General features: G+C 32.2%; 1 protein-coding gene across 8 annotated transcripts in view; it reads right to left on the bottom strand.

Moving 5' to 3' along the window:
• The window catches only part of LOC117170661 (poly(rC)-binding protein 3), a 57,121-nt gene extending 34,073 nt beyond the window's left edge, over positions 1-23,048 (bottom strand). For 6 of the 8 annotated variants that reach the window (XM_033357585.1, XM_033357584.1, XM_033357581.1 and 3 more), the window contains exons 1-4: positions 22,876-23,048; positions 17,835-18,098; positions 4,899-4,955; positions 1,596-1,994 (exon numbers count right to left, since the gene is read on the bottom strand). In XM_033357585.1, the coding sequence (XP_033213476.1) occupies positions 1,596-1,994; positions 4,899-4,955; positions 17,835-17,918 (540 nt within the window). In that variant the 5' untranslated portion in view covers positions 17,919-18,098; positions 22,876-23,048. Of the gene's footprint in view, positions 1-1,595; positions 1,995-4,898; positions 4,956-17,834; positions 18,099-21,909; positions 21,994-22,542; positions 22,722-22,875 lie in introns of those variants that run through there. The other 2 variants (XM_033357580.1, XM_033357579.1) reach the window with 2 other exon arrangements.
• Positions 23,049-24,368: the final 1,320 nt, after the last annotated feature.

The following is a 24,368-nucleotide window of genomic DNA, read 5'->3' as shown; positions in this document are numbered from 1 at the left end:
CAACTGTTTTTTATGCCACATTAAAATATATTATTTTAATATTAACTATTACAGTTTTTGTTAAAAATTGATAATTTTATATGGAAATTGTTTTTTTTTTTGTTACAGATTAATTTTTTTAAATTACAATTTAACCGAGGTGTTAAAAATGCACAGCCTTGGGTTGAAAAATTGAACTGTTTGGTACAAAAATCGTCTTTTTAGCTTGAAAAATGCAACAATGTAGTAGAAAAATCGCCGTTGGCTTGAAAGTGTAACAAATACGTTTTTTTTTTTTTTAAATTGAACATTAATTCTGTTCCATGAAAATTTAACTAGTGTCATATCCATAATTAATTTTCTTTGTTAAAAATGCAATTGTCTTATTGACCATCAATGTGTTTTGGTTCAGTATTCAACTATTTTGTTGAAACTTCGTCATCTATGGTTCTATTCAACTGCTTTTTATTTAAAATTCATCTTTCTTGGTTGAAAATTCAACTACAGGGCACTTTCTGCATGCTTCAGGGAATTTAATTGAAAAAAATCGAAACTTTCCTGAATTGAAGTTTAAAATATTCTCTTTAAAATGAGATGAAGAACATACTGAAATACATTCCCTGGTTCTCAAACTATCATGAAAAAAGTGAAAGTGCGTCCAAGATGCAAATTGGTTGGTCGAGTGATATTCTTGGTCTCATTTGAAAGAGGAGGTTTTAAACTTTAATTTAGCATGTTCGATTATCACTATAAAAAAAGCCAAATAGTGTGAATAGTGTGGTGTGTTCGAGGCCTGAAAGTGTCCTACCTCAAATTGAGAGTAATTAATGAGTTAAAAAAAAGCAATGCCAATTAAGAATTCTTAAGCGAAAGTTTATGCAGAAGCACGTCTCGAGGGAGGCCTTGGAGACAATTAAAAGACCGCGAGCGTCTTTTTCACTTTTATCGTCTGATAGGTTCGTCGTGTGCAGAGTCTTCACGCGTGTAAGGATTAAGGGTTGGCAGGCTGCAGTAATGGTTGTACGAGGGGTATAAAGCCATATGCTAGGTACTGCTCTCTACCGAGTCATTCAATAGGGGAATTCTGGGTAGAAAAAAGAGAGACAGAACAAGAAAAATAGATATAACACACCGTTTGCAAAGGAGAACAAGTTCGTTCAAGCGTCGTTTCTAAATCTACGGGGATTGGGATCACACGCCAGTGTTTTGTTTGCTCAAGCCAGTGTTTCCCAAACATTCAACAACTCTCAAAAGTCTTTCAACTTTTCAATTCCTGGTTTCCAATATCTGTAAAAACAATCGCGATACTTTTTCGTACTTTAGATCTCTATAAAGTTGGGGAAACACTGCCGAAAAATTGATCCAACACTGAAGAAGAAAATGCTGCAACTGGAATTTAATGCTAGACAGAATGCTGTTGCATTGGAACTTCAGTGCTGGATGGATAGAAGGGATCGTTTGTCAAGTATAATTTTGTTTTTCTACGGGGTCGAGAAGAATCGTGGTTACGGACTCGTACGTAGCATACGTCGGAAAACCCCTCGGATCACCATTACTGTGCCATCCTGTGCTTCGATGCGGTTGTCGCTTCGCGTCGCAATGTTACGACGACGTACCTCTAGCATGACGCAGCATATGTGATATATGCACTGCGTGATCGCCTCGCTGGTGCCAGATATGGTGACTGCTCGCTCTGTTGAATTGGGCAGCATCTCCGAAGCGACCTGAATCGACGCACCCGTCACTTCTCTGATTTCCTTGATTTTGGATCCACCTTTGCCGATGAGCGAACCGCACTGGGACGCTGGCACGATCAGTCTCAGGGTGATAGGTGGCCTTGGTACACCACCACCACCTCCAGCTCCACCACCTTGGATATCGTGGAACTGCGAGCACCATTCCTCAAACTTCTTGCATATCAACGTGAATGCCTTGAAGATTGAGTTAGTGGGCCCTGTTACTGTAACTATTCTCTCTGGACACGTACCGTCAGAGATCAAAATCTTCGCGCCGGACTGAAAAAAAAAAAAAATTTTTTTATCATTACTTTTTTTCAAGGCATTTCCACTTAACGTTATTTCTTAAACTAGAGAGCAATAAAAAATACACTATGGATTTAGATGCATCTATATTACAATACTTTTAAATCAGATAATTCGAAAATTTTGCCAATTTCAAGTTTGAAGTGGGTAGCTTCTTGGTAACGCTTAGAACATTGCATTTTTCGAAGTTGTATTAAAGTCAAGAAGAAATTAAGCTCTTTTCGAATGTAAAATTTCTCATAAATGAAATTATTCAGTAGGTTTTGAACCTAAATCCATCTACAATACAATTCGAATTCGATGGATTTAATTTCAAAATTAACTCAATAATTTCCATTTTGAGAAGCCTTATACCGGAAGAGAGCTTCTTAGAAGCATTAATTTTTTTATTAATTCAACTAAATTAAAAAAAATTTTCACGGTCAGTGAAGTGACAAATTTGAACTCTAAACTCTGTGAAGCTAACATTTTTTCCATTTGATGTAATAAAAATTGAGTTGAAAATCATCTTAAGCAATTTCAAGATACAAATATCAAACACTGAACGATTACATTTTTGCTATAAACTGAAAACTTCTTAAATTATAAGTTAAATTAGTTTCATTTAAATATTTTAAAAGTCCTTAAAAAGCTTTAAAATTTTATTTCTAAATCTTGAAACATCTACATGTTGTTTCACATTTATACCAATTAAAAATTATTTAAGTTTTTTGAGAACTTCGAAACATCTTGCAAAATGATTCAAATTCTTCATAAGATTTTCTTGCTAAATCCTACAAAATTAAAAACATTTCCTTAAATTCTTCCTGACTCATTTTTGACAATTTCGGAAATCTTTTTAAATATACTCTTAGGATTAATATTTCAAAATAAAAAATCATTTTCAATTTTCCTAGGAATATTATGGAAAATTTTTTTAATTCTTTTGAAGCCTTTCTAATTCTTAAACATTCTAAATTTTTTTACGAAATCTGCAAAAATCTATATTTTGCTTTAAATTAGACCGTAGGCTATTTATACCGAAATTTGTATACAAACGGCCAGATTTTGTCGGTATACGTAGGACATTTCATTAAAATTTTTTGAAATAATTTCAAATTGGAAATTAATTTTTAATCTTTTTAGACCCTATAAATAGCTCTTTAACTCACTCGATTTTTTTCTAGGAATGATAGATGTACAATATTTATTGTAGATCAAAATTTAACAATTTTACTTGCAAATTTTTTGTTTCCAAGTAGAACCATTAATATTTTAACGCCCTATGTTTAGTTTTAAATATTTGAAAATTCTTCAATTTCGAACTCATTTCAAACGCCACTAATTTAAAATTTTGGAAGTCTTTAAAACTGAATTTTAAAATTCTTTAAATGAAAAATGTATATTCAGAAATTAAAATCCAAAATGAAAAATTTGTTAAGTGAAAGATTTTTGAATTAATGTGCTTGAAGTTCTGAACGTTCAAATGAAAGAAATTTGTTACTGATGATTTTGTAATCCAAAAAAGGTGTTAAATGTTTATTTATATTGGAAAATAATTGTAATGCTCATTTCAAATTCCAGTTGGAACAATATTTATGCGAAAAATAGAAATGTGGAAAATTATTTCGTTCATTTGAACGTTCGGAACTTCAGGTATATTTGAATTACGCATTGCAAACTAAATGATTTCATAATTGAAAAAGATAAACATTCAACTGATCATTTAAAAAAACAGTTGAACTTAAACTTACAGATTTTTTCCTAACATTTTTTAAAATTCTCGGTCAAAAATTAATTCTCTGTCAGTTCGCAGCCTAGTTCGGCTGCTATATTTTTTATTAAATTAGCTGAGTTTTGAAGGCTATCGTGCTTCAACATTTTGAAAAAGTATATTATAGCATATTTCATATTCCCAATTTCACTCCATGGACTTCTGATCAACGAACAGCAAATTAAATATGTAAAAGCTCCAAATGAATGCGTCAATTTTTTTTTTTAAATCATGCATATTATATGATTTTTTAGTGATAAATCACTATAACGTCATATTTATTACTGTAATGAAATAAGCTACATTTGATATTCGGAAAAAAGTTCCACTATATCGTCGGTTCTCGGGATCTGATTTTATTAATTGCTTATACACGATGCCTGAGGACTTTTTTATCCGCCCATTTATTCTGAAAGGTATATAAAAAGAAATCGGAAACTTTTTTTATTTTCTTGAAAACGTCCGGTTCTCAAAATTTCTTTCACTTAACAATTGTATTCGATTTGAGACAATACCAGAAAAACATTAATCTCAATATTCTTATCGGAATACTGTGCTTTATCCACCCACGTAATTTGTCAAACATTTCAGAGGGCGTTTCTGGATAAAACACAATCTTCCCATAATGATAATGGAATTAACATTTGTTTGTGCTGCCTAACATCAAATGAAAGTAATTAAATATACAAGAGATTCGATTAGCAATGATTTAGTGGAAGTTAGAATTTTTTATGATCAAATAGATTATTTTATTAAAATAATCAATCTAACGTTATAATGAATAATTAAAATTTAAAATAATATAATACATATTTTTTACTCCAGATTTTGCTTTTCAGAATAGTTTCAAAGCCTAACAACTGAAGGTAGAATTTTTCCTTTCAAGATGTATATACCCTTCCATAATTTAGAGGGTGTAGTCCAAAACTCCTAAGGGAATGAATTTGAAAAAGCCCTTTGAAATGCCCGAGTTCTTAATGAAAATGTTAGTTATTAAACGTGTAAGATCGTTATACAACTTTTGGAAATATAATAAACAGTCTTCAATTCAGATGGAGTAAAGAACATTGCGATTAAAGTTAAAAAAATAACGTATCTATGTAGTAGGAAAATAAGATACTTACCTCTTCGCGGAACCTTTTGACGATTTCTCCTTTCTTGCCAATGATACTTCCGACTTCCTGAAAACAAAGAAAATACCATTCAGAAATAAAGCGTTATTAATAATACGAAACTAGGTACTTTGATCTTAACATCAACTACGATGGGGTCTCTTTCAAGTAAATTAATATTTGTTCGAGCTGCTTTGAGCTTTCTTCATGCCATTAAGAAAATATCAAACATAGTATGCCTTGTACCATATTATAGGAATAGTAGGTTCTCTTAATTATGTACCTGAAGTTCCGAACGTTCAAATGAACGAAATATTTTTCCCCATTTCTATTTTCCTCATAAATATTGTTTTAACTGCAATATAAAATATGCATTATAAATCTGTTTTAATAATAAGTTAGTTCCCAATATAAATGAACAAGCATTTAAGCACTTTTCTGGTTTAAAAAATCATCACAACGAAATTTCGTTAGTTTGAAAGTTTGGAACTTCAAGCACATCTCTTAATTAACTAAAGTATACACAACATTTTAATCGAAATAAGAAATAAATTAAAACTTCGCGCTGAAAACGCTTAGGTTACACTTACAGCTTAACCTCTAAAACAAAACAAAAAAGTACATTTGGCGCGAAATTTGAATGTTTACTTCTCGATTTTCGCTCCAGATACAGAATACTTGATTTAATCTTTTACAATCAACAGAGATTGAAGTGCTGATGTATGCGAGCGGCAGTTTTGTGGTTTTGGAAAATTTACTAGAATTTGCGTCCAGGGAAATTCTTTTTGGTGGATACTAGTATCAGTGACGGTTTCCGTCGCGATTCGACGAATGTTGATAGACCGCGGACGGGAACCCCGCCACGCAAAACTATAATTAGGTTTACGTGTCCCTGTAGTTACTCCTGTCCAGAGCCAGGTCTCGAGTCTTCTCTCTGACACGATCTGACCCCGCGATAATGTCAGAGCTACAGACTCAGTGGTGCATTAGGTATGCGCCACATCTAAACATAGATTGTGTCCACATTCTGGTCAAATCGAAATGGCAAGCGCTCTGTTTGATCGCCGACTACCTTAACTTTTTTCTCCAAGACCCCAGACCAACAAAGGCAACCTTTAGTTCATTTAGTATTTTCCTCATACTCTGGAATTTCCTTTTGTACCGAGATAAGTACTTAGGAGACGTCCGGTCTTTCGTCAACTATGGCTGGTATTAATTGCTCTAGTGTTGTCTAAGCGTTCGCTCCGAATTGGGTCTTTCACATTCGAAACTAGAATAATTACAGATTTTGAATGATCCGCAAAATTAAATTCACATCTCTTATACAATTTCAACGGGGATGCTAATCACTTTTCCAGGAGATTAATTAATTAAACTAGACTAAAAACGGGGATCAGATCAAAAATAGGAATGAATGTGGACAAATATTCTGCCACAATATTGATTTAAAAGCCCGACGAATGAGAGGCCTCGTGAGAATGCACTTGCCAAATAAAAAGCTTAATTTGATTCGCGAGGATTTTGTGATTTCAATCCTGTCCAAGAGACAAAGATAGAATTAAATTAGGTCGAAGTGGTTTTACATTATTTGCTACCAATTTCCGAACTCAAACAACAGAACGAGTCACAAGCGAAGGCTTTAAACGATATTTCTATAAATATAATTTATGACCCCACACTGCTCAACATTTGAATTTGACACAGAATATAAGCTTTGTTTCAGATTTGAAATAGTTTCTCATTATTTCAACGAAACATATTCTAACAAATTAATTACAAATTTTAATTAATTCTTTTATCATTTCAGAAATGTTTTTCTTTTTGGTGTGCTTCAAATAATTTTATCTATGCAAAAATATGAAATAAAAAGATTTAGAGAAAAATTAATCAAGGTTTCGAAGTTAGCATCTGGTCCTAACAGATAATAAGACTATCAAGAATCAGTTGGGCGTGTGGCGATTAAAAATATCATCACACCATCAAGGGTGACATAAGTGACTATAATTCACTGAAATGTAGCTGTACGATAAATTTACAGTGAATAAAAAACTTTTATTTTGATGTAGAGGCTATGAATCCTTTCAAATTAAAAGTTAATTTGACTGTGAAAAAGGATGCTCTAAAAGAAAAAATCTGAATCAGAAAAGAGATTATTAAGAGTCTATAGAATGAGAAAAATTAGAAGTGTGGTAATAAACTGGATTATTTATTAGTTTCTAAAGTTTTGAAACTAACAACTTCAGTTAATTGAGAATATCTTCAAGAACGATACAGCTACAGTTTGCGAATTCTACGTGTAGATTCCGTTATAGTACTTTTAGTGCTTCTAGTTTCGTAGAATTTCCAAGATACTAAGCTTCCAGTTTATGCAGAAATTTTCGCATATGTATAATGCCTGAATTGTCTATGGAAAATTTCAAGTGAAGAATATGAATATACATAAAAATATTGCTCGAATCGTTTAAACCAAGGAAATCGTTTTTTAAAATTTAAATTTCCCGTCCGGTTCATGATTTGTTTGAAGTTCGGTTTAAATGTAGCGTTAAGGCTTTCTTTGGTGGGATTTAAAATAGGATTTTAATTGCAGTCTTTGGACTACTCTGAGAATCTAAATACAGGGTGGTTGAAAAACTTCATTTTCCAAATTCTTTGACTTTAGCCTGACCAATTGTTCATTTTTTCTGGCCATTGCATTAATATTCAAAAATCAGAATTCTAATTGTATAAAATTTTGTAGATAGAATCTTTCATAAACGAAAAAAACGATACAAATTGAGACGAAATTAAATTTTTATTTATGTTAACCAAAAAATATGACCTTTTAACAGCAACATTAAATCAACAAAATAGTGCCATTTTTAACGAAAAAGATCAATTTTCGACAAAATAGTTAACCTTAAAATGTAGTTGACATTTCTACAAAAGAAACACCAACGAATCTTTAAAAAAATAGGTAATTGTTAACCAGAGTTGAATGCTAAAAAAATATACAATTTTCAAAAAACTAGTTTAATTTTTTACCAAATAGTTCAATTTACAACTAGTAAAGGCAAGTTTGCAACTAAAAAGTAGACTTTATTTCCTGAACAGCTTAATTTTTAACCAGAGATGAATCTAAATAAAATTTTTGTTAAGAAAGTAGTTCAACCTTCAACACGAAAGTGGAAATTTCCAACTAAACAGACAAATTTTCAGCAAATAAATACTTTTCAGTCAAGAAAGAAAAAAAGTTCATCCAAATGGTTGAAATTTCAAGGCAAAAGAGGATTTGTTTGTAAAACAGTTGAATATCCAACCCACAAATATGAATCTTCAACCAAAAACTTAATTTTCAACCAAACAGTTGTATTCGTACACAAAATCCAGGAAATTTCAAACAAGAAGATTCGTTTTCTACCAAGAAAGATGACTGCAATAAAATTGTTGAATTTTCTAACAATAAGTTTTCACTACAAGTATAGTCGCCAGGAGGAAGCAATTGCAAAAAAAATGAAATAGAAATAAAAGGAAAATCAATTACGAACAAGAATATTTTATCATAGGGGCCGGAAACTTCAATTTCAAAATTCATCTGAACAATTTTTTATTTTTCCTGAACATTAATATTTCAAAACTTTAACAAGGAATCTTTTATAAATGGAATAAAATATTTTCAAATTAACATTGTAAAATTTCAAGTTTATCATTCTTGACATTTATTTCGAGTGCTTCTTATAGAATATCCCTGACTTTTGCAACATTTTTTTTCAAAATTATTAACTCCTCACGTCGACATTGATAGATACAAATTTCAAACATATTGAAATTGAAAATATTTTTATTTAAATTTCGCACCAGAATTTCATTAAAATTTAAATGCCGAACTCAAACATAACCTCGAATTTAAAGGCCATTAGAGCGTGAAATTGAAATTACAATATTTCCGTTTCTCCACTTAAAATTGACTATTATTTACAGAATGCTGACTGGCAAACTCTATTGTAATCAAAAATAGTCAAATATTTTAGAACTGATGCACCATTCTGTGGGAAAGATTCGCAATTATCACATGTATCTTTGGACAAAGATCGGCGTCCGCAACGTCTACCGAGAACAAATTTAGTTGAAACAAGAAGACGCCTAAGTAACGAAGGAAAGATGCTGGCCCGAGTCCAATTATCAAGTTACACTACGACTATTTTACCTAGTAAATTTACGAGATCGCGATGTTATTCTTGCGAGACACAAGTCTCCTTAGAAAGTAATTATTTCTGCTACCAAAACGATTCAAACAAACATAATCTGGCAAGATATCATCAATTTAAGATGGATTGAATTTTTTTGGCCTCTTAGTTTAAATTCTGATGCAACAATTCTGAACGAAACATGACCAGCTTTGGATTATGACGAACAAGAACTCGATTTCACGAGAGGGGATGACCGGTTGGCTCTTGGCCATAATTCAACCACGGTCCAGACCATTGGGATTCAGAAGACTGCGAATAGTCGCGACCAATAAAAAAATATTAATACAAAATAACTGACCCAATACTGAAAAAATATCTTTGGGATAAGCTACGGCTATTTATGATAGCCTCGAAAAATTTCTTAGTCATTTCTACATTTATATTAAATTTTTAGCTTTCCTATACATAGGAAGATTTTAAAATATTCAAGATTAATTGTTTTAAAGCAAAAAGTCGAGAAGAACGGCAATATGGATCTCTTTTCAGGCTCCACTTATACATAGATAAAACACAAGAAGCTGAATTAAAGGAATTACACTTTGAAATCGCTTGGGAATGAATATCACTCTGGACAGGTTCTTGATTTTCCCATTTCTAGCCCGTCACTGAATAAAACATATTTTCCTAAGACCATCGCTCTTTGTTTGATAGGAATTTGGATTATGTAGATGAAAATTTAATTGAATCAGTCACCCATCAAATTATTATAATTGAAACTATATTGATATCTGGAGCTATGAATATTTTTTTCTAGATCCAATACAAATTTCATTAATTGTCAGAACTCTAAAAGAATTTACAATAAAAAAGCTACCATAGAAGGAAATAAATTGCCGCGGTAATTTAAGAGGACTTTGAAGAATCGATAATCCTATAAATCAAGGATTTAAATAAATTCGCCCGGCGGAAGTTAGATAAAAGGAAGAAAAATTGACTGAATCGATTCGTTAATCTGTCTGCCCCCCCCCCCTCCCCGAAGTTTCGGGAACTTCCTATTGACATGATTACAATACGCCGACGAGAGCTTGCACGAATTTCCAAGGTTTTCGTAATTGAAACGATAACAATATCGCGATTCGAATTGAGCCTGGCTAGTGTTCCTGGCCAGGGTCCAGTCTCTCCCCTCAGACATAATACTTCTAGCCAAAAATTCGGCCAGACGTATTAATCCCCTCCCAGGTCCAATCCCTTCCCCAAATTCCAAGGGTAAAGAAGTGACATTTGCTTATTTAAATTGTCTCTGTAGTTTTCAAATCAGTATTTAATTACTCTGAAGTAAGCATTCAACATCAAATAATTTAGGGAATATGTTCTTTAATATAAAAGTCTACACTACAAAAAATATCTGTTTAAGTTAAAATTCTAATAAACTTTATGTTTTGAAAAATGTATTGTAGCTTTAAATTTGCATGTAACAATTTTTATCAAGTCCTCCACGCCTGACTATTGAAAATAGTGATTTAAATTTGTAGAAAAAATACTTTAAAAATTCTCATTATAATAGAATAGAGAAGAATTTAAACTGGAAATCCTTCAAATCTAAAAGCATTCTAATTAAAGGCTTTAAAATATAACACGGTATAAACTTTCGATTGGAAATTGCAATTACTCCAAATTAACCACGCCTTTGAATGTAAAAGAGAGAAAATTCACAAGTCCGTAACGAATCTATTTACAAGTCTTTTAATAAAAAAGATTCGATTTTTATTGCTTTCAACTTACAAAAAAAAATCCTAGCAATAAAATAGAATACGGCAACTCTTTACGAAACGGGGTAATTACTTCTGACATTAAAGATTTTTTGTTTAAAAATTGGTTATAGTTACAAAGAGATTATCAAAGTTGGCATTTTTTACTAAAAAATTTGCTACTGATATTCCATTGAATAAATATCAATTTGCTAACAACATTATTTTCCAGTATCGACCCGTTTTCGAAAAAATGGATCTTTTTAAAATAAACGTTTCCGAAAAATTATTTTAGCTTACAAGTTTGATTTAAACAAATTGTTCAGTTTGAAATCGGTCAAGTAAATGTGAGAACATTTCTTAGGTTTCGCTATAAATTAAATATTTACGTTTGCTAAGTAAATATTTGATTGTTTTAGCTAAGTCATTTAAGTAAATCTCAAGCAAATGTAAGGTGAAATTGTACAATTACAATCAGAGACTACTTTCGTGTTCCAAGTTTCCCGCGTAATTGAATATTGCACTCTCCAATTTTTTCTGTTTTTTTTATTAGGAAGCCTTAAATTAAAAACAAACAAAATCTAAAAGCAATCAAATTTAAATCCTTCAAGCTTCAATGAATCAACTTAGATCTAAACCCACAAAAATAATATAAAGTTACTTTTTACTAGATGTCAGCTATCATAAGATTAATAGAAATTGAAATTCCACTATCAGAAGGTAATGCGTAGGCGTTTAGACTTCTAAGCTTAGACTAACGCCAACAATGACAGAAGGGGCTACATGTACTAAGTCCTAATAGGATCTAAAGGAACTCTAATTAAATTTGAATTGATCTTTAGAATCCGCAAGCTCAAAACCTGAATATAATTCACTGTTATATCAAAGCAATAACATATTATACACTAGTCACTAGACTATTACTAACAGAATCTGTCCACTCGCGCAAATAGTACATTGCATCATAATTCATTTCCCTCAAATCATTCGTGATAAACCGTTAACAATCAAACCGAGGATAATTTTCCGCTAGGAGTTTAATAGTTCCAGCTAAAACAATTCTGACTCTCCATTAAAATTTAACAATATGAATCTGGAAGCACAAAAACTGTACCATTTAATTTTGTAAAATGGAAAGCGCCTAAAAACTTGAATGGTTTGATTTATTTCTCATTCCAACTGTTTTTTTTTCTCTGAAAATATTTCCAATTTGTAAAATAATTTCCACCTACGATATATTCTGAATTAGAAGAGTTTAATAGCATTTTGATTAACAACTCTTGAGACTATATTTTCCTTTTAAAACCAGATATAACAATTTGCGGATGGAAATATTGAAATTTATTCACACAGAGAATGTAGCAGAGCTTTTCCGACTTGGAAATTTCGATAAAAGCCCACTTAAGAGAAAAATCTGCTCAAGTAATATTTCCGAGTGAGGGAGGAAAGCAGATACATATTCCTTCGTCATTCTCGGGGTAAAAGGGTCAATTATAATGAAAAGGACTCTAAACTATTCTCGTTTATCTAGACTCTAGATCCCTCTAAGAAATCTCTAAACAGACGTTTTCCTCCATTCTTCCTGATTTATATCATCCTTGTACCACTCAAGTCGTTTAAATTCGAGCTTCTCATAAAGAAATAATATCCTTATTTCCGGAGACAAAATATCAAATTTTATTTCTGAAGCTATTATCCTGTTTAAATTGTCCGTATTTTAAGGCAACCTTAATTTTATATGAAAAAGAAGTAATACCTATTTTATATTCAGTATTGACTAACCGCGGTAACCTATTTAGGAAAATGAAAAGCTTTAATGATTTGTAATTTATGATATAAAATTAAGGAAATGAAACGATGTCCAGAAAATAATCATTTCATAATTCTGAAAAAAGGTGCTTTCTCTTATAACCTTTTAAGCATGGAAAAAAAGACTATTTGCGAAAGAATTTCACAGCTTTTTACTGTCAGGAATGAACATTATATGTATTAAAAAAAATAAGTAGACAAAAATTAAATTATTCCTCGTTATATCGCGAACCCCTGAGTCTGCAAGTAGAACCTTTACATACATTATATGTCACTTAAATTAAAAAACGTGCATACAATTACTCTAAGCAAAACCTTCTTCACATACATCTTTTTCCTTTTTGCTTCTGTACATTACTATTTCATGGCCAGTGGCTCTCAGTGAAAAATAAAAAATTTCAAGAACTGTATGAACAAGCAGTTCTTATCACATACACAATTTTGAAGCAAAATTTAAATTCCGCACCATAAGCTCAAAGTCATCATCACGTATTTCAGGGTAAGTAGGGCAAATCTAAAATGTCTGTACATCGAGGGTCAAACAATAACACCAAATGTATGGGACAGAACTTAATTTTTGTTAAATAATTCAATATCTTTAAAAAAGAAGAAAAGAATTTCAAAATACACCAGTTCGTGTAAGAGTACGGCAGAGATTATATGCATTTTTAAAACTTAAATTTATGTTTCTACATGTATAAGGAAGACATCCTTTGAGTTCCATGCGGTCTTAATCATTTTCCTTTTCAAACAAAAAATTAATAAAAAAAAAACTCTCGTGTCGGTAAACATGATATGACTTATATAAATCTTACAGAATGCATTCTTTATATAAGCAAGAATTAGAGAAAAAATATAAAAAATAAGAACTTAGGGTTTTCCATAAAATTCACTATAAATTTTTTGAAATTTCAGCCTTGTTTTAATCCATTGGAATAAGTGACTAAATTGATATTTTCATGTATTTTAAAAAGTAGCTTTCGTCCTGTGCAATTGGTTACACTGCTTGACCCTCAGTGTGTGGCCATATTGCCAGCATTTTGGAACTTGAAACGCCTAATATCACACTTAAACATAACCTTTATTTCCAAACTAATTATAGCGGGAAATATGAATAATTGTATTTCAATGAAAGCTAATTTCATTCTTGTTGTGTAATTGTGGGTAACCCATCTTCTAGATTAGAGGGACTGAATTGGAACATCAAATTCGAAAACTAGGACTTACGTGGAAATGGGAATCTAGAATTATAATCAAAGATTCATCCCAGAGCCCTTAGGCGGAAATTAGAGGCGAAACTGATGACAAGAGCAGAATGTTCAGGGAAACACGTGACATCCGACACGTCCTTACTAGACGTATGCATAAGTATCCGTTCTAAAGTGTGACACCGAGATTATTGTACGTATGTGCACATCTCAATGATACTCTTGCACCACAAAACCCCTTCGCCTCGTTTTACCTCTACTCCCTTCATTCCGTCATTCTACCACGTGCGACCGTCAGAGTGAGTTAGAGGGTTTCTCACCCTCTTTCACTCCTTTTTCACCCCTTTTCGATCTCCTTCCTCTGTCCCTGTTTTTTCCACCCCTCCCTGGTTATGTGTCGTGTGAAGTGCTTCCATGTCAAATCTCATTATAGCCATGTTTTTACGCTCTAACTGACAGTGATGGGGCTTCACAAATCTCTAGTTACTTCTAGGTTTAAGGATCTGGTTCCATTTCCTCCTTATATTTTCTGGCATCCTAAATTTATCTAAATTTCCCTCATATTTACTTGTCCTTGTTCTAAATACATTTAAATTCAGAATCTGGGCTCACACTAACAAAATTTTGTCAACAAAACAGTTCAAGTTTCAACATAAGAAATGAATTTTCAACAAGTGTAGATGTTACAGTCAAGAAAGAAATCTTCAATGAAAAATGAAAATACTACACACCCAGTTAATAATTTAATAATAAACAAAGAGTTTTCAGCAGAATAGTTTAATTTCCAATCAGAGATGAACCTAAAACAAAAAATAAATTGTTCAACAAAGTAGAACAAATTTTATCCAAGTAGTTGAATTTTTAATTAAACAAGATCAATTTTCAGCCATTTCAAAATTAAATTATATGCATCAAATTTCCGTGGAAGTTATTTACATAGCCTTTGATAGAAATACGCTGACTTGCGCAAGATTTGAAAAAATTTCTGACCAACAAAATTCCACCCTTGACTAATGAAGTTAGAATGAGAAAAATTAAGGACATACGGAAATAAAACTTTTTCATTTTGGCAGGAATAAAGTTGAAATGATTTGATTCAGATAAGATGCTAAGTGGATCTCCATCATACCTGCACTTTTTGACTTTAGGATTTGACACGTCACGTCGCTAGTACATTCAATTTCTTTTTACAACCTTGAAAGTGCGATTCTCATCTTTCTCTCTGAATCTGAGCACAGATATTTTCAATCTCGATTCTGTCAGATATTCCGAACTTTTTATCACTGCACTTCCTTTTGGCAAGCACTGTCTTAGCTAAATTTAAAAGTGAAGAGAAATGTAATTTACATTCCGCGCCAAAAAGTTGCAAAGCCACCTGCCACACTCAAACATAACCTCTTATTCTAAGGCCATTCTGGCGGGAAATTTAAACTTTCAAACATTTTCTAGCTTAAAAGTTAGGAGCACGATCACAAAAAATTGTGCATCTGTTCCTAACTACTCAATTGTCTATTCTCTGGCAATCTAGGCATCATTCGAGAAGATAATCTATACAGAAATAAGTGGCGGACACTATAAACCTTTAATAGGTGAGAAGTTATGTTTAGTTCCTCGCAAGGAATACTTAAACCCGGAAGATGTTTGCGGTGGGCTTTTTCTCCACATAGACGCAGGTATGGAACGTCGTGTATCCATGACTCGAGTCAATAATAAATCCGTTGCTACGAATGCGTGCCAAAAGTAACTTGCTTCTGAATCATCCGGTTTATTTTGTACATTTTGTTGCCATCGACTTGAGTCAGTATTTTCGCGATGAAATCGAAAAAATGATAGAAGAATTTTAACTCTGAAAGTCTATTTCACCATTTGCACATCTAGACATCTTCATCTCACAAAGAATTTAATTTTATAGGAATCGAACGTTAAGCAAGTTTTACGTAGTCTGTTACATGGGGGTTTTATTCCTTGATCGAAAATGCAGGTTTCATATAACTCAGGATGGAAAATATTACTCGGCATTATTTCCTTCATGTGACAAACTCTTGTGGATTTTCACTGAAACCTGTCGGGTACATTCTCATCTCAGACGGTATCAATTTTCGAGGTTGAATGACAATTACTGTGTGCGAGGTAGATTAATATACCGTTTTATAAAGAAATTTAAAATAAGGTTTGATATTATAACTATAATTACTTTGTCTACAATTTAAAAGTCGTATCGATTTTCAGATAACAGAGAGCCCCAGTATAACTGTATCATTTGAATTCAGCCGATATAATAATTATTAATAAATTGAAATTTGAATACCAAAATCAGAAGATAATAAAAACTAGAGGATTATGAATTCTGCTAATTAAAACGAGGAGCATATTACTCAATTCGGAAGCGAACAGATTTAGTTAAAATCAGGGTGAAAATATATAAAAATATATAAATGCTTCTAACAAACAATACAGGAATAATCTAAACAAGTTCTTTAAATTTGATATCGGTTAGTTAGCGATCTGCAGCAGCTAATCTACGCCAATTAGCAACCTCGTGGAAAATGAAAGTGTCACATATTACACTTATTGATCCGCATGGAACCTACAAGGCTGTCAGAGACTAATGTGCTTAAAAAAAGTCGAAAATGTGAAAAATGTAAGCTAAAAAGGAGACATTGATGTGTACAGAAACACTTATATACTAAAAAAAATCGAGCTTATTCAATTTTCCTTTATCGACTCACAGTTACAAGATTATATGAAATTCTATTCCTGAATTCCGGGGACAAAACTAGGATCACAAAATGTAGAATAAATTATACAAGCAATGTTCAGAAAAATTATAATTCATTTTATAACAATCTAAATAAACCTTTACCACTTAACTGTCACATATATGCTCTACAATAGGAACTAGAAAACCAGAAAATTATAAAGTGAAATAATTTTGCAGACCTCGCGGCCTAAAGTGCTCGCTAGGGTATAAATCATGTTTTTGTTTTTGACGAAAATAAATTCTTTTAAATAAAATTCAGGTAGATACCGTATTGAATTTAATATAAAACGATTTATGTTCCTGATCTTAAAAATAAAAAGATTGCAATTACAAAACACTAATATTTTTTATTTGTTTTATACAGAAAAAATTATAAAACAAATGAAAAGTATCATTGTCTACTATATATAAACTGTACATGGTTTGTTCACCTAGGAATTTTTAACAAAAAAACAATTAATTTCCACCCAAACAGTTACATTTAGAACCAAATAGTTGTAGAATTGCAAAGAAAAAATGACGAATCTGTAAAAAAAAAAGATCGAGTTGTTAATTAAATAGTAGTTGGTGTGTCCATCAAAATGGACGAAATTTCGAAAAAAAAAAACAAAAGGTTACCTGCATCCAGAAATAGTTGCAGTTTAAGTCAAACATTTGAATTTTGAACCAAACGAGACGACTTGGACCAACAAGTACGACTTATTAACAAAATAATTGAATTTTCAATCAAATATTAACATTTTCAATCAAACAATGCAATTATTAACAAAAAATATCAATTCTGAACGAAAAATACAATGGTAGACTTTTCAATCAAAAAGAATGAACTTTAAAAAAAAAAGTAGTTGCAAATTCTTATTGGGTTCTAATAATTTAGTTCACACTGAGGCAGAAAACGAAGAAAAAAAAATTCTTTAAAAACGGGGAAATAGTGTTAAAGCCTGATACTGAATAGCATATTCATCACAAAGATCGCTATAGATTGTATGCATAGATTAATTAAATTTTCTTTTATGCTTAAAGATAAAATGTAAAATGAGAAGGATTAAAGTGACTTGAGTCGCATTTTTCCTATAAAGAAAGTGACTGTGTGGCAGCTTTGAGAATCCAGAGTAAAATGACTCCTCTGGAAAAGAAAGAGGGGTTTCTTGTCAAGATGACCCGTGATTAATTTGCCTTTGCGTATTTATAATTTGCACCTCATTTGCTATTACTCAGAGGGTGATAAAAAAAAGATAAAAATTAGATGAGCTTACCTTGCCCTGCATAATGAGGCGTATCGTCAAAGTGACCGATGGGTCATCGTTTAACACCGGCTTGTTGTTATCCATACCGTCCATGGCTGTTTTTTTTATGTCGAGGTCGCGGATGCGATGGGACGAGGTTTTAGTGGATTTTGCGGAAGGAGTGGGATCGGAGGAGGACGAGGAGGATGAGGGAGAGGTTAGGCGAGTGATTTTGGCGGAGGGGTTTTGGGGGAGGTGCTCCTTAAGCGCTTCCAGGTAGACTTAGTCTTTGCACTGTAAATTAAAACAAAATAGATTTAAATTAAGAGCACTCAGATCATGTCACTATCATACATTTGAACGTGACAATTTAAATTTTGCACCAAAATTAACCTCATCTCGAACACAAGACGATTGTGGCGGAAAATTTGAATTGCTGGATTTTTATTCCAATTTATGTTTAAAAGTGCATTGATCGCAAAAAATGAGAGTGAAAAACTCGAACATGGATCAAATAGCAAAGACGTGTACTAACGTTTTTACTCTTTCTTTACTGAAGATTCAGAATTGTGCATAAATCTTCTCGAGTTTTCATCTGAGGATATACTCTTTCGAATATGATAAGCCGTTTAATGGTAGGATTAGGGGGAAGGTATTTAGAATTAACTGTAATGCTTAAAAGGACTGGAAAAGAATCCCGAAGTCGTTATTCCCGACATCCCGTATATTGAATGATTAGACAACCTTTTACAAGTCGACAGTTTCTCGAGATAAATTCTCTGCAGCGTTTATAAAAGTTACGAAATTTTCATAGTTTTACGGGGACCTTGAGATATTTTACTCTGCAATGTGCTAATAAGTGTTTCACTACACTTGTAATGGAAGGAAACGTAGTTCATGCCTGTGATATGCATTAACTTATATTATTATTCTACACGATTTTAATAAAAATGAAATTTCGAGTTTCAATTAGTTTAAAGAGAGATTAACATACAACAATAGACGTTAAGTTTGAAAGTAATTACAGCGTAAAAATCTTAGAATATGAAGTTGGAAATTTGTAGAGTAACCTTTTTTTTTATTTAAAACTTCTAGTGATCATTTTAAACTATTTTAAAATATTAAGAAAAAACGTTTTAAAAACTAGTCGTTTTCTTGTTTAGGTAAGGAATTCGTTTCATGCAAGAAGGAAGATCATGGCCTAATTTCATAGGCTGAGATTTAGCGTTCACTGGGGCAAATCGCACCTGGTTCATGGTGAATGAAGCAAAATATGTTTGCACAGCGAGAAGCGCATTCCACCAAGAATTTTTTTTTCCAACTCATAAATTAACAATATTTCAACAAAAAATTCAATTACTTCATAAAAAAAAATTAACCAAACAATTGCATTTACAACAGAAATGTTTAATTTGTACCCAAAAGAGGAATTAATTTTTTTTCAAATCAGACGAATTTTTAACAAAAGACGTACATGAAGATTCAATTTAAAAGAAATCAATTTTCAACCAATAATGACAAATGTAAGAAAAAATGAATTTAAAAAAGAAGAAGATTCAACCACAGAGAAAAAATTGAACTAAAATAATGAATTCTCAAAAAAGAAAAAAAAATGTATTATTTTTTTATTTTATTATTAAAGAGGTTCAAGGCTCAATCAAGTAGTTAAATTTTTAACCGAAAAAGATGAATTTTCAACGAAAAATGTAATAGTTGATATTGCAACTGAAGAAGATTCAACCAAGACAGATTTTAGATGAAATTTAAACAAAACGTGATTTTGTTACCCAAATAGTTAAATAATCAAACAACAGAATTTGAAATTAAAATCAGATATGTACTCCCTACAAAAAATAATAGAACAGATTTTTTTCTGAAAAAAGATCTTCGCTTCGCTGGAAATCGAATCACAGAACTTCCGATTGCCAGGGAGATCAAAAGAAGAATCCCTTTTCAGAGCTTCATTTTCTTCCTTTTTCTTAAAAATTTTGAGGATAAGTTAATGTAATAAAATGCAGATATTGAAGCGGAGAAGGTGCTAGCTGGAAATTAGAGTCGATATTTCCACCGGAGCCCCGAGATTGTGAACATTGAACACGTGATGAACAAAGAGGAACTCCCCCTTCGTATATCCGTCACTGAGAGGGACCGATGGATTGCTGGTCGGTCCGTTACGGAGACAGAGAACGTACTCTAAAGAGTCTAAAGAGCGTATGTGCACTTACAGGAACGCACAATGCAACACATGCTATGTGTGGAAGTATGCTGTCTGTAAATCGCGAGTAAAGAACGATTCCCGTCCTGCATTTGCTCCAGGTCCAAAAGCCGGGGGGAAGACCTGCCAGCAAAGAGCAAGCGCCTGACAAACATCTGGTCTATTGTACAGTTGTACAGCTCGTGCGAAATAAAACTTTCAGCTGGCAAAAAAAGCCCAGTTGCTTAGGTCTTAGTTCTTCCTTCGTACATTCTCTATGACCGTCATCAGGAAAAAATTCAGATCACGCGTACAAGCGACTGCAATTCACGCAGGCGAGTCATTTTCCCAGAAAAAACTAGGCTTCATATTTTATAGTTTTGTGCAATTGTTTAGTACTTATAGACTTGAAGATCTGAACGTTCAAATAAACATTTTGTACTGATGATTTTTTCAACTAAAAAAGCGCTAAAATATGTATACACTTATATTTGAAATAATATACTAAGCTACAATCGGAAATATGTTACCCTTATTCAAATTTAGAAGATGCCATACCTTAATTTATTAAATTTTGTTTAATTTAAAAACATTGTAGTTGGTATTTGCTTATTAGAAACGTGAGAATTCTTTAATTTTAAACAAATTGTTAAATATCGAAGGAATTCTATTCGAAATAATTCAGCTATTAAGGCAATTGTATCAAAAACACCATCCCTGTATAAAATTAGTTTCCTATGATTTAAAAAATCAAAGTAATAGGTTTTAATCATGATGCAATCTCAAACAAAAACATATTTACTGGAAAAATAATAACGCGCAAAAAATTGTTATAACAATGATTTTTGCCATTCCAGTTTTCTCATTATCACTTTTTAAAAGGATGAATTCAAATAAAAGCCCAAGTATAAGATTAAAACCAAATTCTATAAAAACATACTGCAGAAAAACGTTAACTCTCGTTTTAATAAATAACACTAAAATCTATTAAAATACGATAAATGAGGATTTCTAGAATTTTGTAAGTATTTAATTATTTCGAAAAGATCAAAATTTAAGATTTTCTTACAATAACTATTTTTTAAATTGACATTATTTCGTGGTATTGTAGGAAAAAACTAAATGGATATATTATAAAAAATTAAGCCGCTTTAGCAAAAGCTGAAGAAAAAGGCGTGTATACAACTTCCGCCGGTACAGCGTATTCATTTTGGAATGTCAATTTAAAACTTTACACTTCCGGACTATTTAAAATAGAAAACTTGCGCTTTGTATATTTCATTGTGGAATTTTGCAATTGCCAACAATTTTTTAACGTTTGAATCTGTATTTCTTTTTAACTAACCCTTACATGAAGGAACTGTAATATTTCTCGACAATCTATTCTAAAAAATGCAGTCAAGCAGTCGCCATTCGTATCCGGAATTAATCAATTTTCAATCAGATAAATGGACTGCAGTGAAGAATGCGATTCGGGAAAAATCAAATGAAATTTGGAACGAAAGTCGTGGGCGTTAAATGATTAATTCCGCGATCAGACCGCTTCGAATAAATTGATGGCCCCAAGCAATTGACCATGATAGCGGTTGCTATTTTTTTCTTTCAATTTTGCCAAAATGCAAACTACAAAGAAAGAAACACTTTCGTTAGCTGATTCAATTTTTTTCTTTTTAAACATAAATTTATCATGTATACGATTTTTGTTTTGTTTAAAAATGCCAAATATGAAAATTGTATTACTATCACGGTTTGAAATTCCCGCGCAAAGCCGGCATACTTTTCGTGAAATGATTACATTTTTTAAGTTTGCTAATATTCGTATTTGCAGACTCAGATTGCAAAAACACTTTTGCATATAACGTTTATGATTCACCACTCGTTTGTTGCCAATAACATATAATAAAAACTTACATTCATTTGTGGAAACCTCAGAAAGAATTCGAGTAAAAAGAGTCCAGAAACTCAGAATTATGCTCCGAAGGAGATAAAATTAATGATTCGTTTATAATGCAATCCATATACATTATGCATAATTCTCAACTCTATTTCTCTTCGGGGTCAGATAACAAAACGGATGCCAAATACTAACGTAGTACCTACGTAGAATAAATTCCGCGACGCACAACGCGATAACGAGTTCTGCTATGAATCTCTTTTCTACAATGAAAGTTTCAATTCCTACTTTAGTGAGTCTAAACGAAAGAAAATTTATCTAATCATGAATACTCCTCCGCGGAGAGCACATGACTCCTAACAAACTAAACTTGTAACTTATCTTCAACGAAAATCCTAACCGTCTACGGACTTCCCCGCCTAGATTACACCATACCAAAACCAAACTCTGAAACTGGTTTATTTTGCACAATGTAAATGAACCCCAAATGAGGAACCGAGATACTGAAACCCATTCGCATCTCAGATTACAAATGTACATTTCAAAAAGCCTTTTATCCAATATTATTAAACTGACACTCAATTATCATTAGAACTCGAATCTAACCTAAAAAAAATCACTGTCATTTTCATTGCATTGAGCAAATTTACCTCCGATGGCGTCGAATTTTTTTTGGATAAAATTCCCGGCGAGCGTCATTTCGGAAGCGTGAAGCGTCGGTTAGACGAAAATGTGAAATAGTCAAGCCAATTGGAAAAGCGATAATTGAAAATCCGACACGTCGGGTACTTTTTTTGTTTAAGTTTAAGGGATCGCGTTGGAATAAAAGTACTAAAGACAGGTTGGAATTTTCGATGGAAGCCCGATGCTCACATGCTTTGGCGGCGATGCCGGCGGCGTGCAAATGGGAGTTATGGTGGCAACACCGGGCATCTCGTGTCGTTCGATCGGTAGCGAGTGTTGAAAATTTGATGGAATATTACCTAAAGACACTCCTTAATCATCGGTCTGGAACGTGGATAGCTTCATGTGCACTTCACTGGAAATGTGAATGTGGAAAAAAGCACTACACTCTACACGACACAGGAAAACTGCACCACTTCGAGGAAATGCGTACAATTTAGTCTTGTCCCTCTCGCGACTCTGAATAAAGGCGCTGCTGCATGCGACGTCGTTGCTCAATGGTTGCGCGCACGCCACCAAATGGTGGCGCCACCTACCAATGTCGCGCAAGGATTTATAAATGCGCATGCGCTGATGCGCAATAGAGCGGCGCGAAGGTTCAAGTAGGATGAGAATTGAGTTTTTGATTTTGTTGGTATCTTTAATTAAAATAGAAGTGCGAGTTTTCTGATAGAAATTGTCAATTACATAGCACGGACATGAGCTCTTATAGGCTCTAGATTTCGGCAAATGTTCATAACAGGAATTTTGAGGTAGAAATGCCTGCCAACATTATTTTTTATATTTTGAGTAGTGTATTTAATTTCAAACTAACAACTTGAATAAACCAAACACGAAAATAGAAAAAAATCGGAGAATAAATATTGTTGAATAAAGAATGCACATGTACCATATTGAAATAAATATAAAACGCTTAAAGTTTCAAGTCGAAATATATAAATTCCATTTTTTACAAAATAGTTGACTTTTCAACATCAACTAAATAATTTTCTATTAAAAGAAGTACATTGTCAACGAGAGTTTTGAGTTTACCAGCCAAAAAATCATGTATTGACTGTAACCCTGAAAAACGAATTTTCAACTACATAGTTGAATTATCAACAGATAAACAAATACGGTTTAGACCAAACAGTTGCATTATAAACTAGTCGAATTTTCAATCCAAAATGATGAAATCGCACTCAAAAATGTAATAATTATTATTTCAACCAAAAATATTTTAAGTTTAAATAAAAAAAGCTGAATTCAACCAACAAAGATGAATTTTCAACTTAATAGTTGCATTCTCAACCTAAACAGGTTAATTCTTGGCCAAACAGTTGCATGTGATCAAAAAAGATAACAATCCTACCAAAATAGGTAAATTTTCCAACTAAAAAGACGAATCTTCAAAAAATAAAAAGATTTGAGTTTTATGTTATTTTACAATATTTGATTTTTTTAAACAAAAATTGAATAGTTAAAGTTTTAGTTGAAAGCACATTTCACTTTAAAATTGGCCATAGAATACGAATAAAAAATTACTGTTTCAATATTTTACCTCCATAAGGCTTCTGCCACTAATTATGATTTTTTTCAGTTAAAAAAAATTGTGTCTAATACATAAAATACTATTTGCTATAATAATAAAACGTTTGCATACATGCTTTAAACAATTTATTATTTTTTTCGCAATTTTCTTTTAGAAGAAATTCAGAAAGTCGCTTTTTTCCCCTAATTCTGTAATTTATGCTTAACTTTTCTCCTAGATCGAAGAACAATCAATGTAATTTAACAGAAATGCTTGTTCAAC

This window comes from Belonocnema kinseyi, chromosome 4 (assembly GCF_010883055.1).
Source record: "Belonocnema kinseyi isolate 2016_QV_RU_SX_M_011 chromosome 4, B_treatae_v1, whole genome shotgun sequence".
NCBI lineage: Eukaryota > Metazoa > Arthropoda > Insecta > Hymenoptera > Cynipidae > Belonocnema > Belonocnema kinseyi.
Note: the sequence above shows the minus strand (reverse complement) of the source record. Positions and strands in the feature narration are given on the sequence as shown.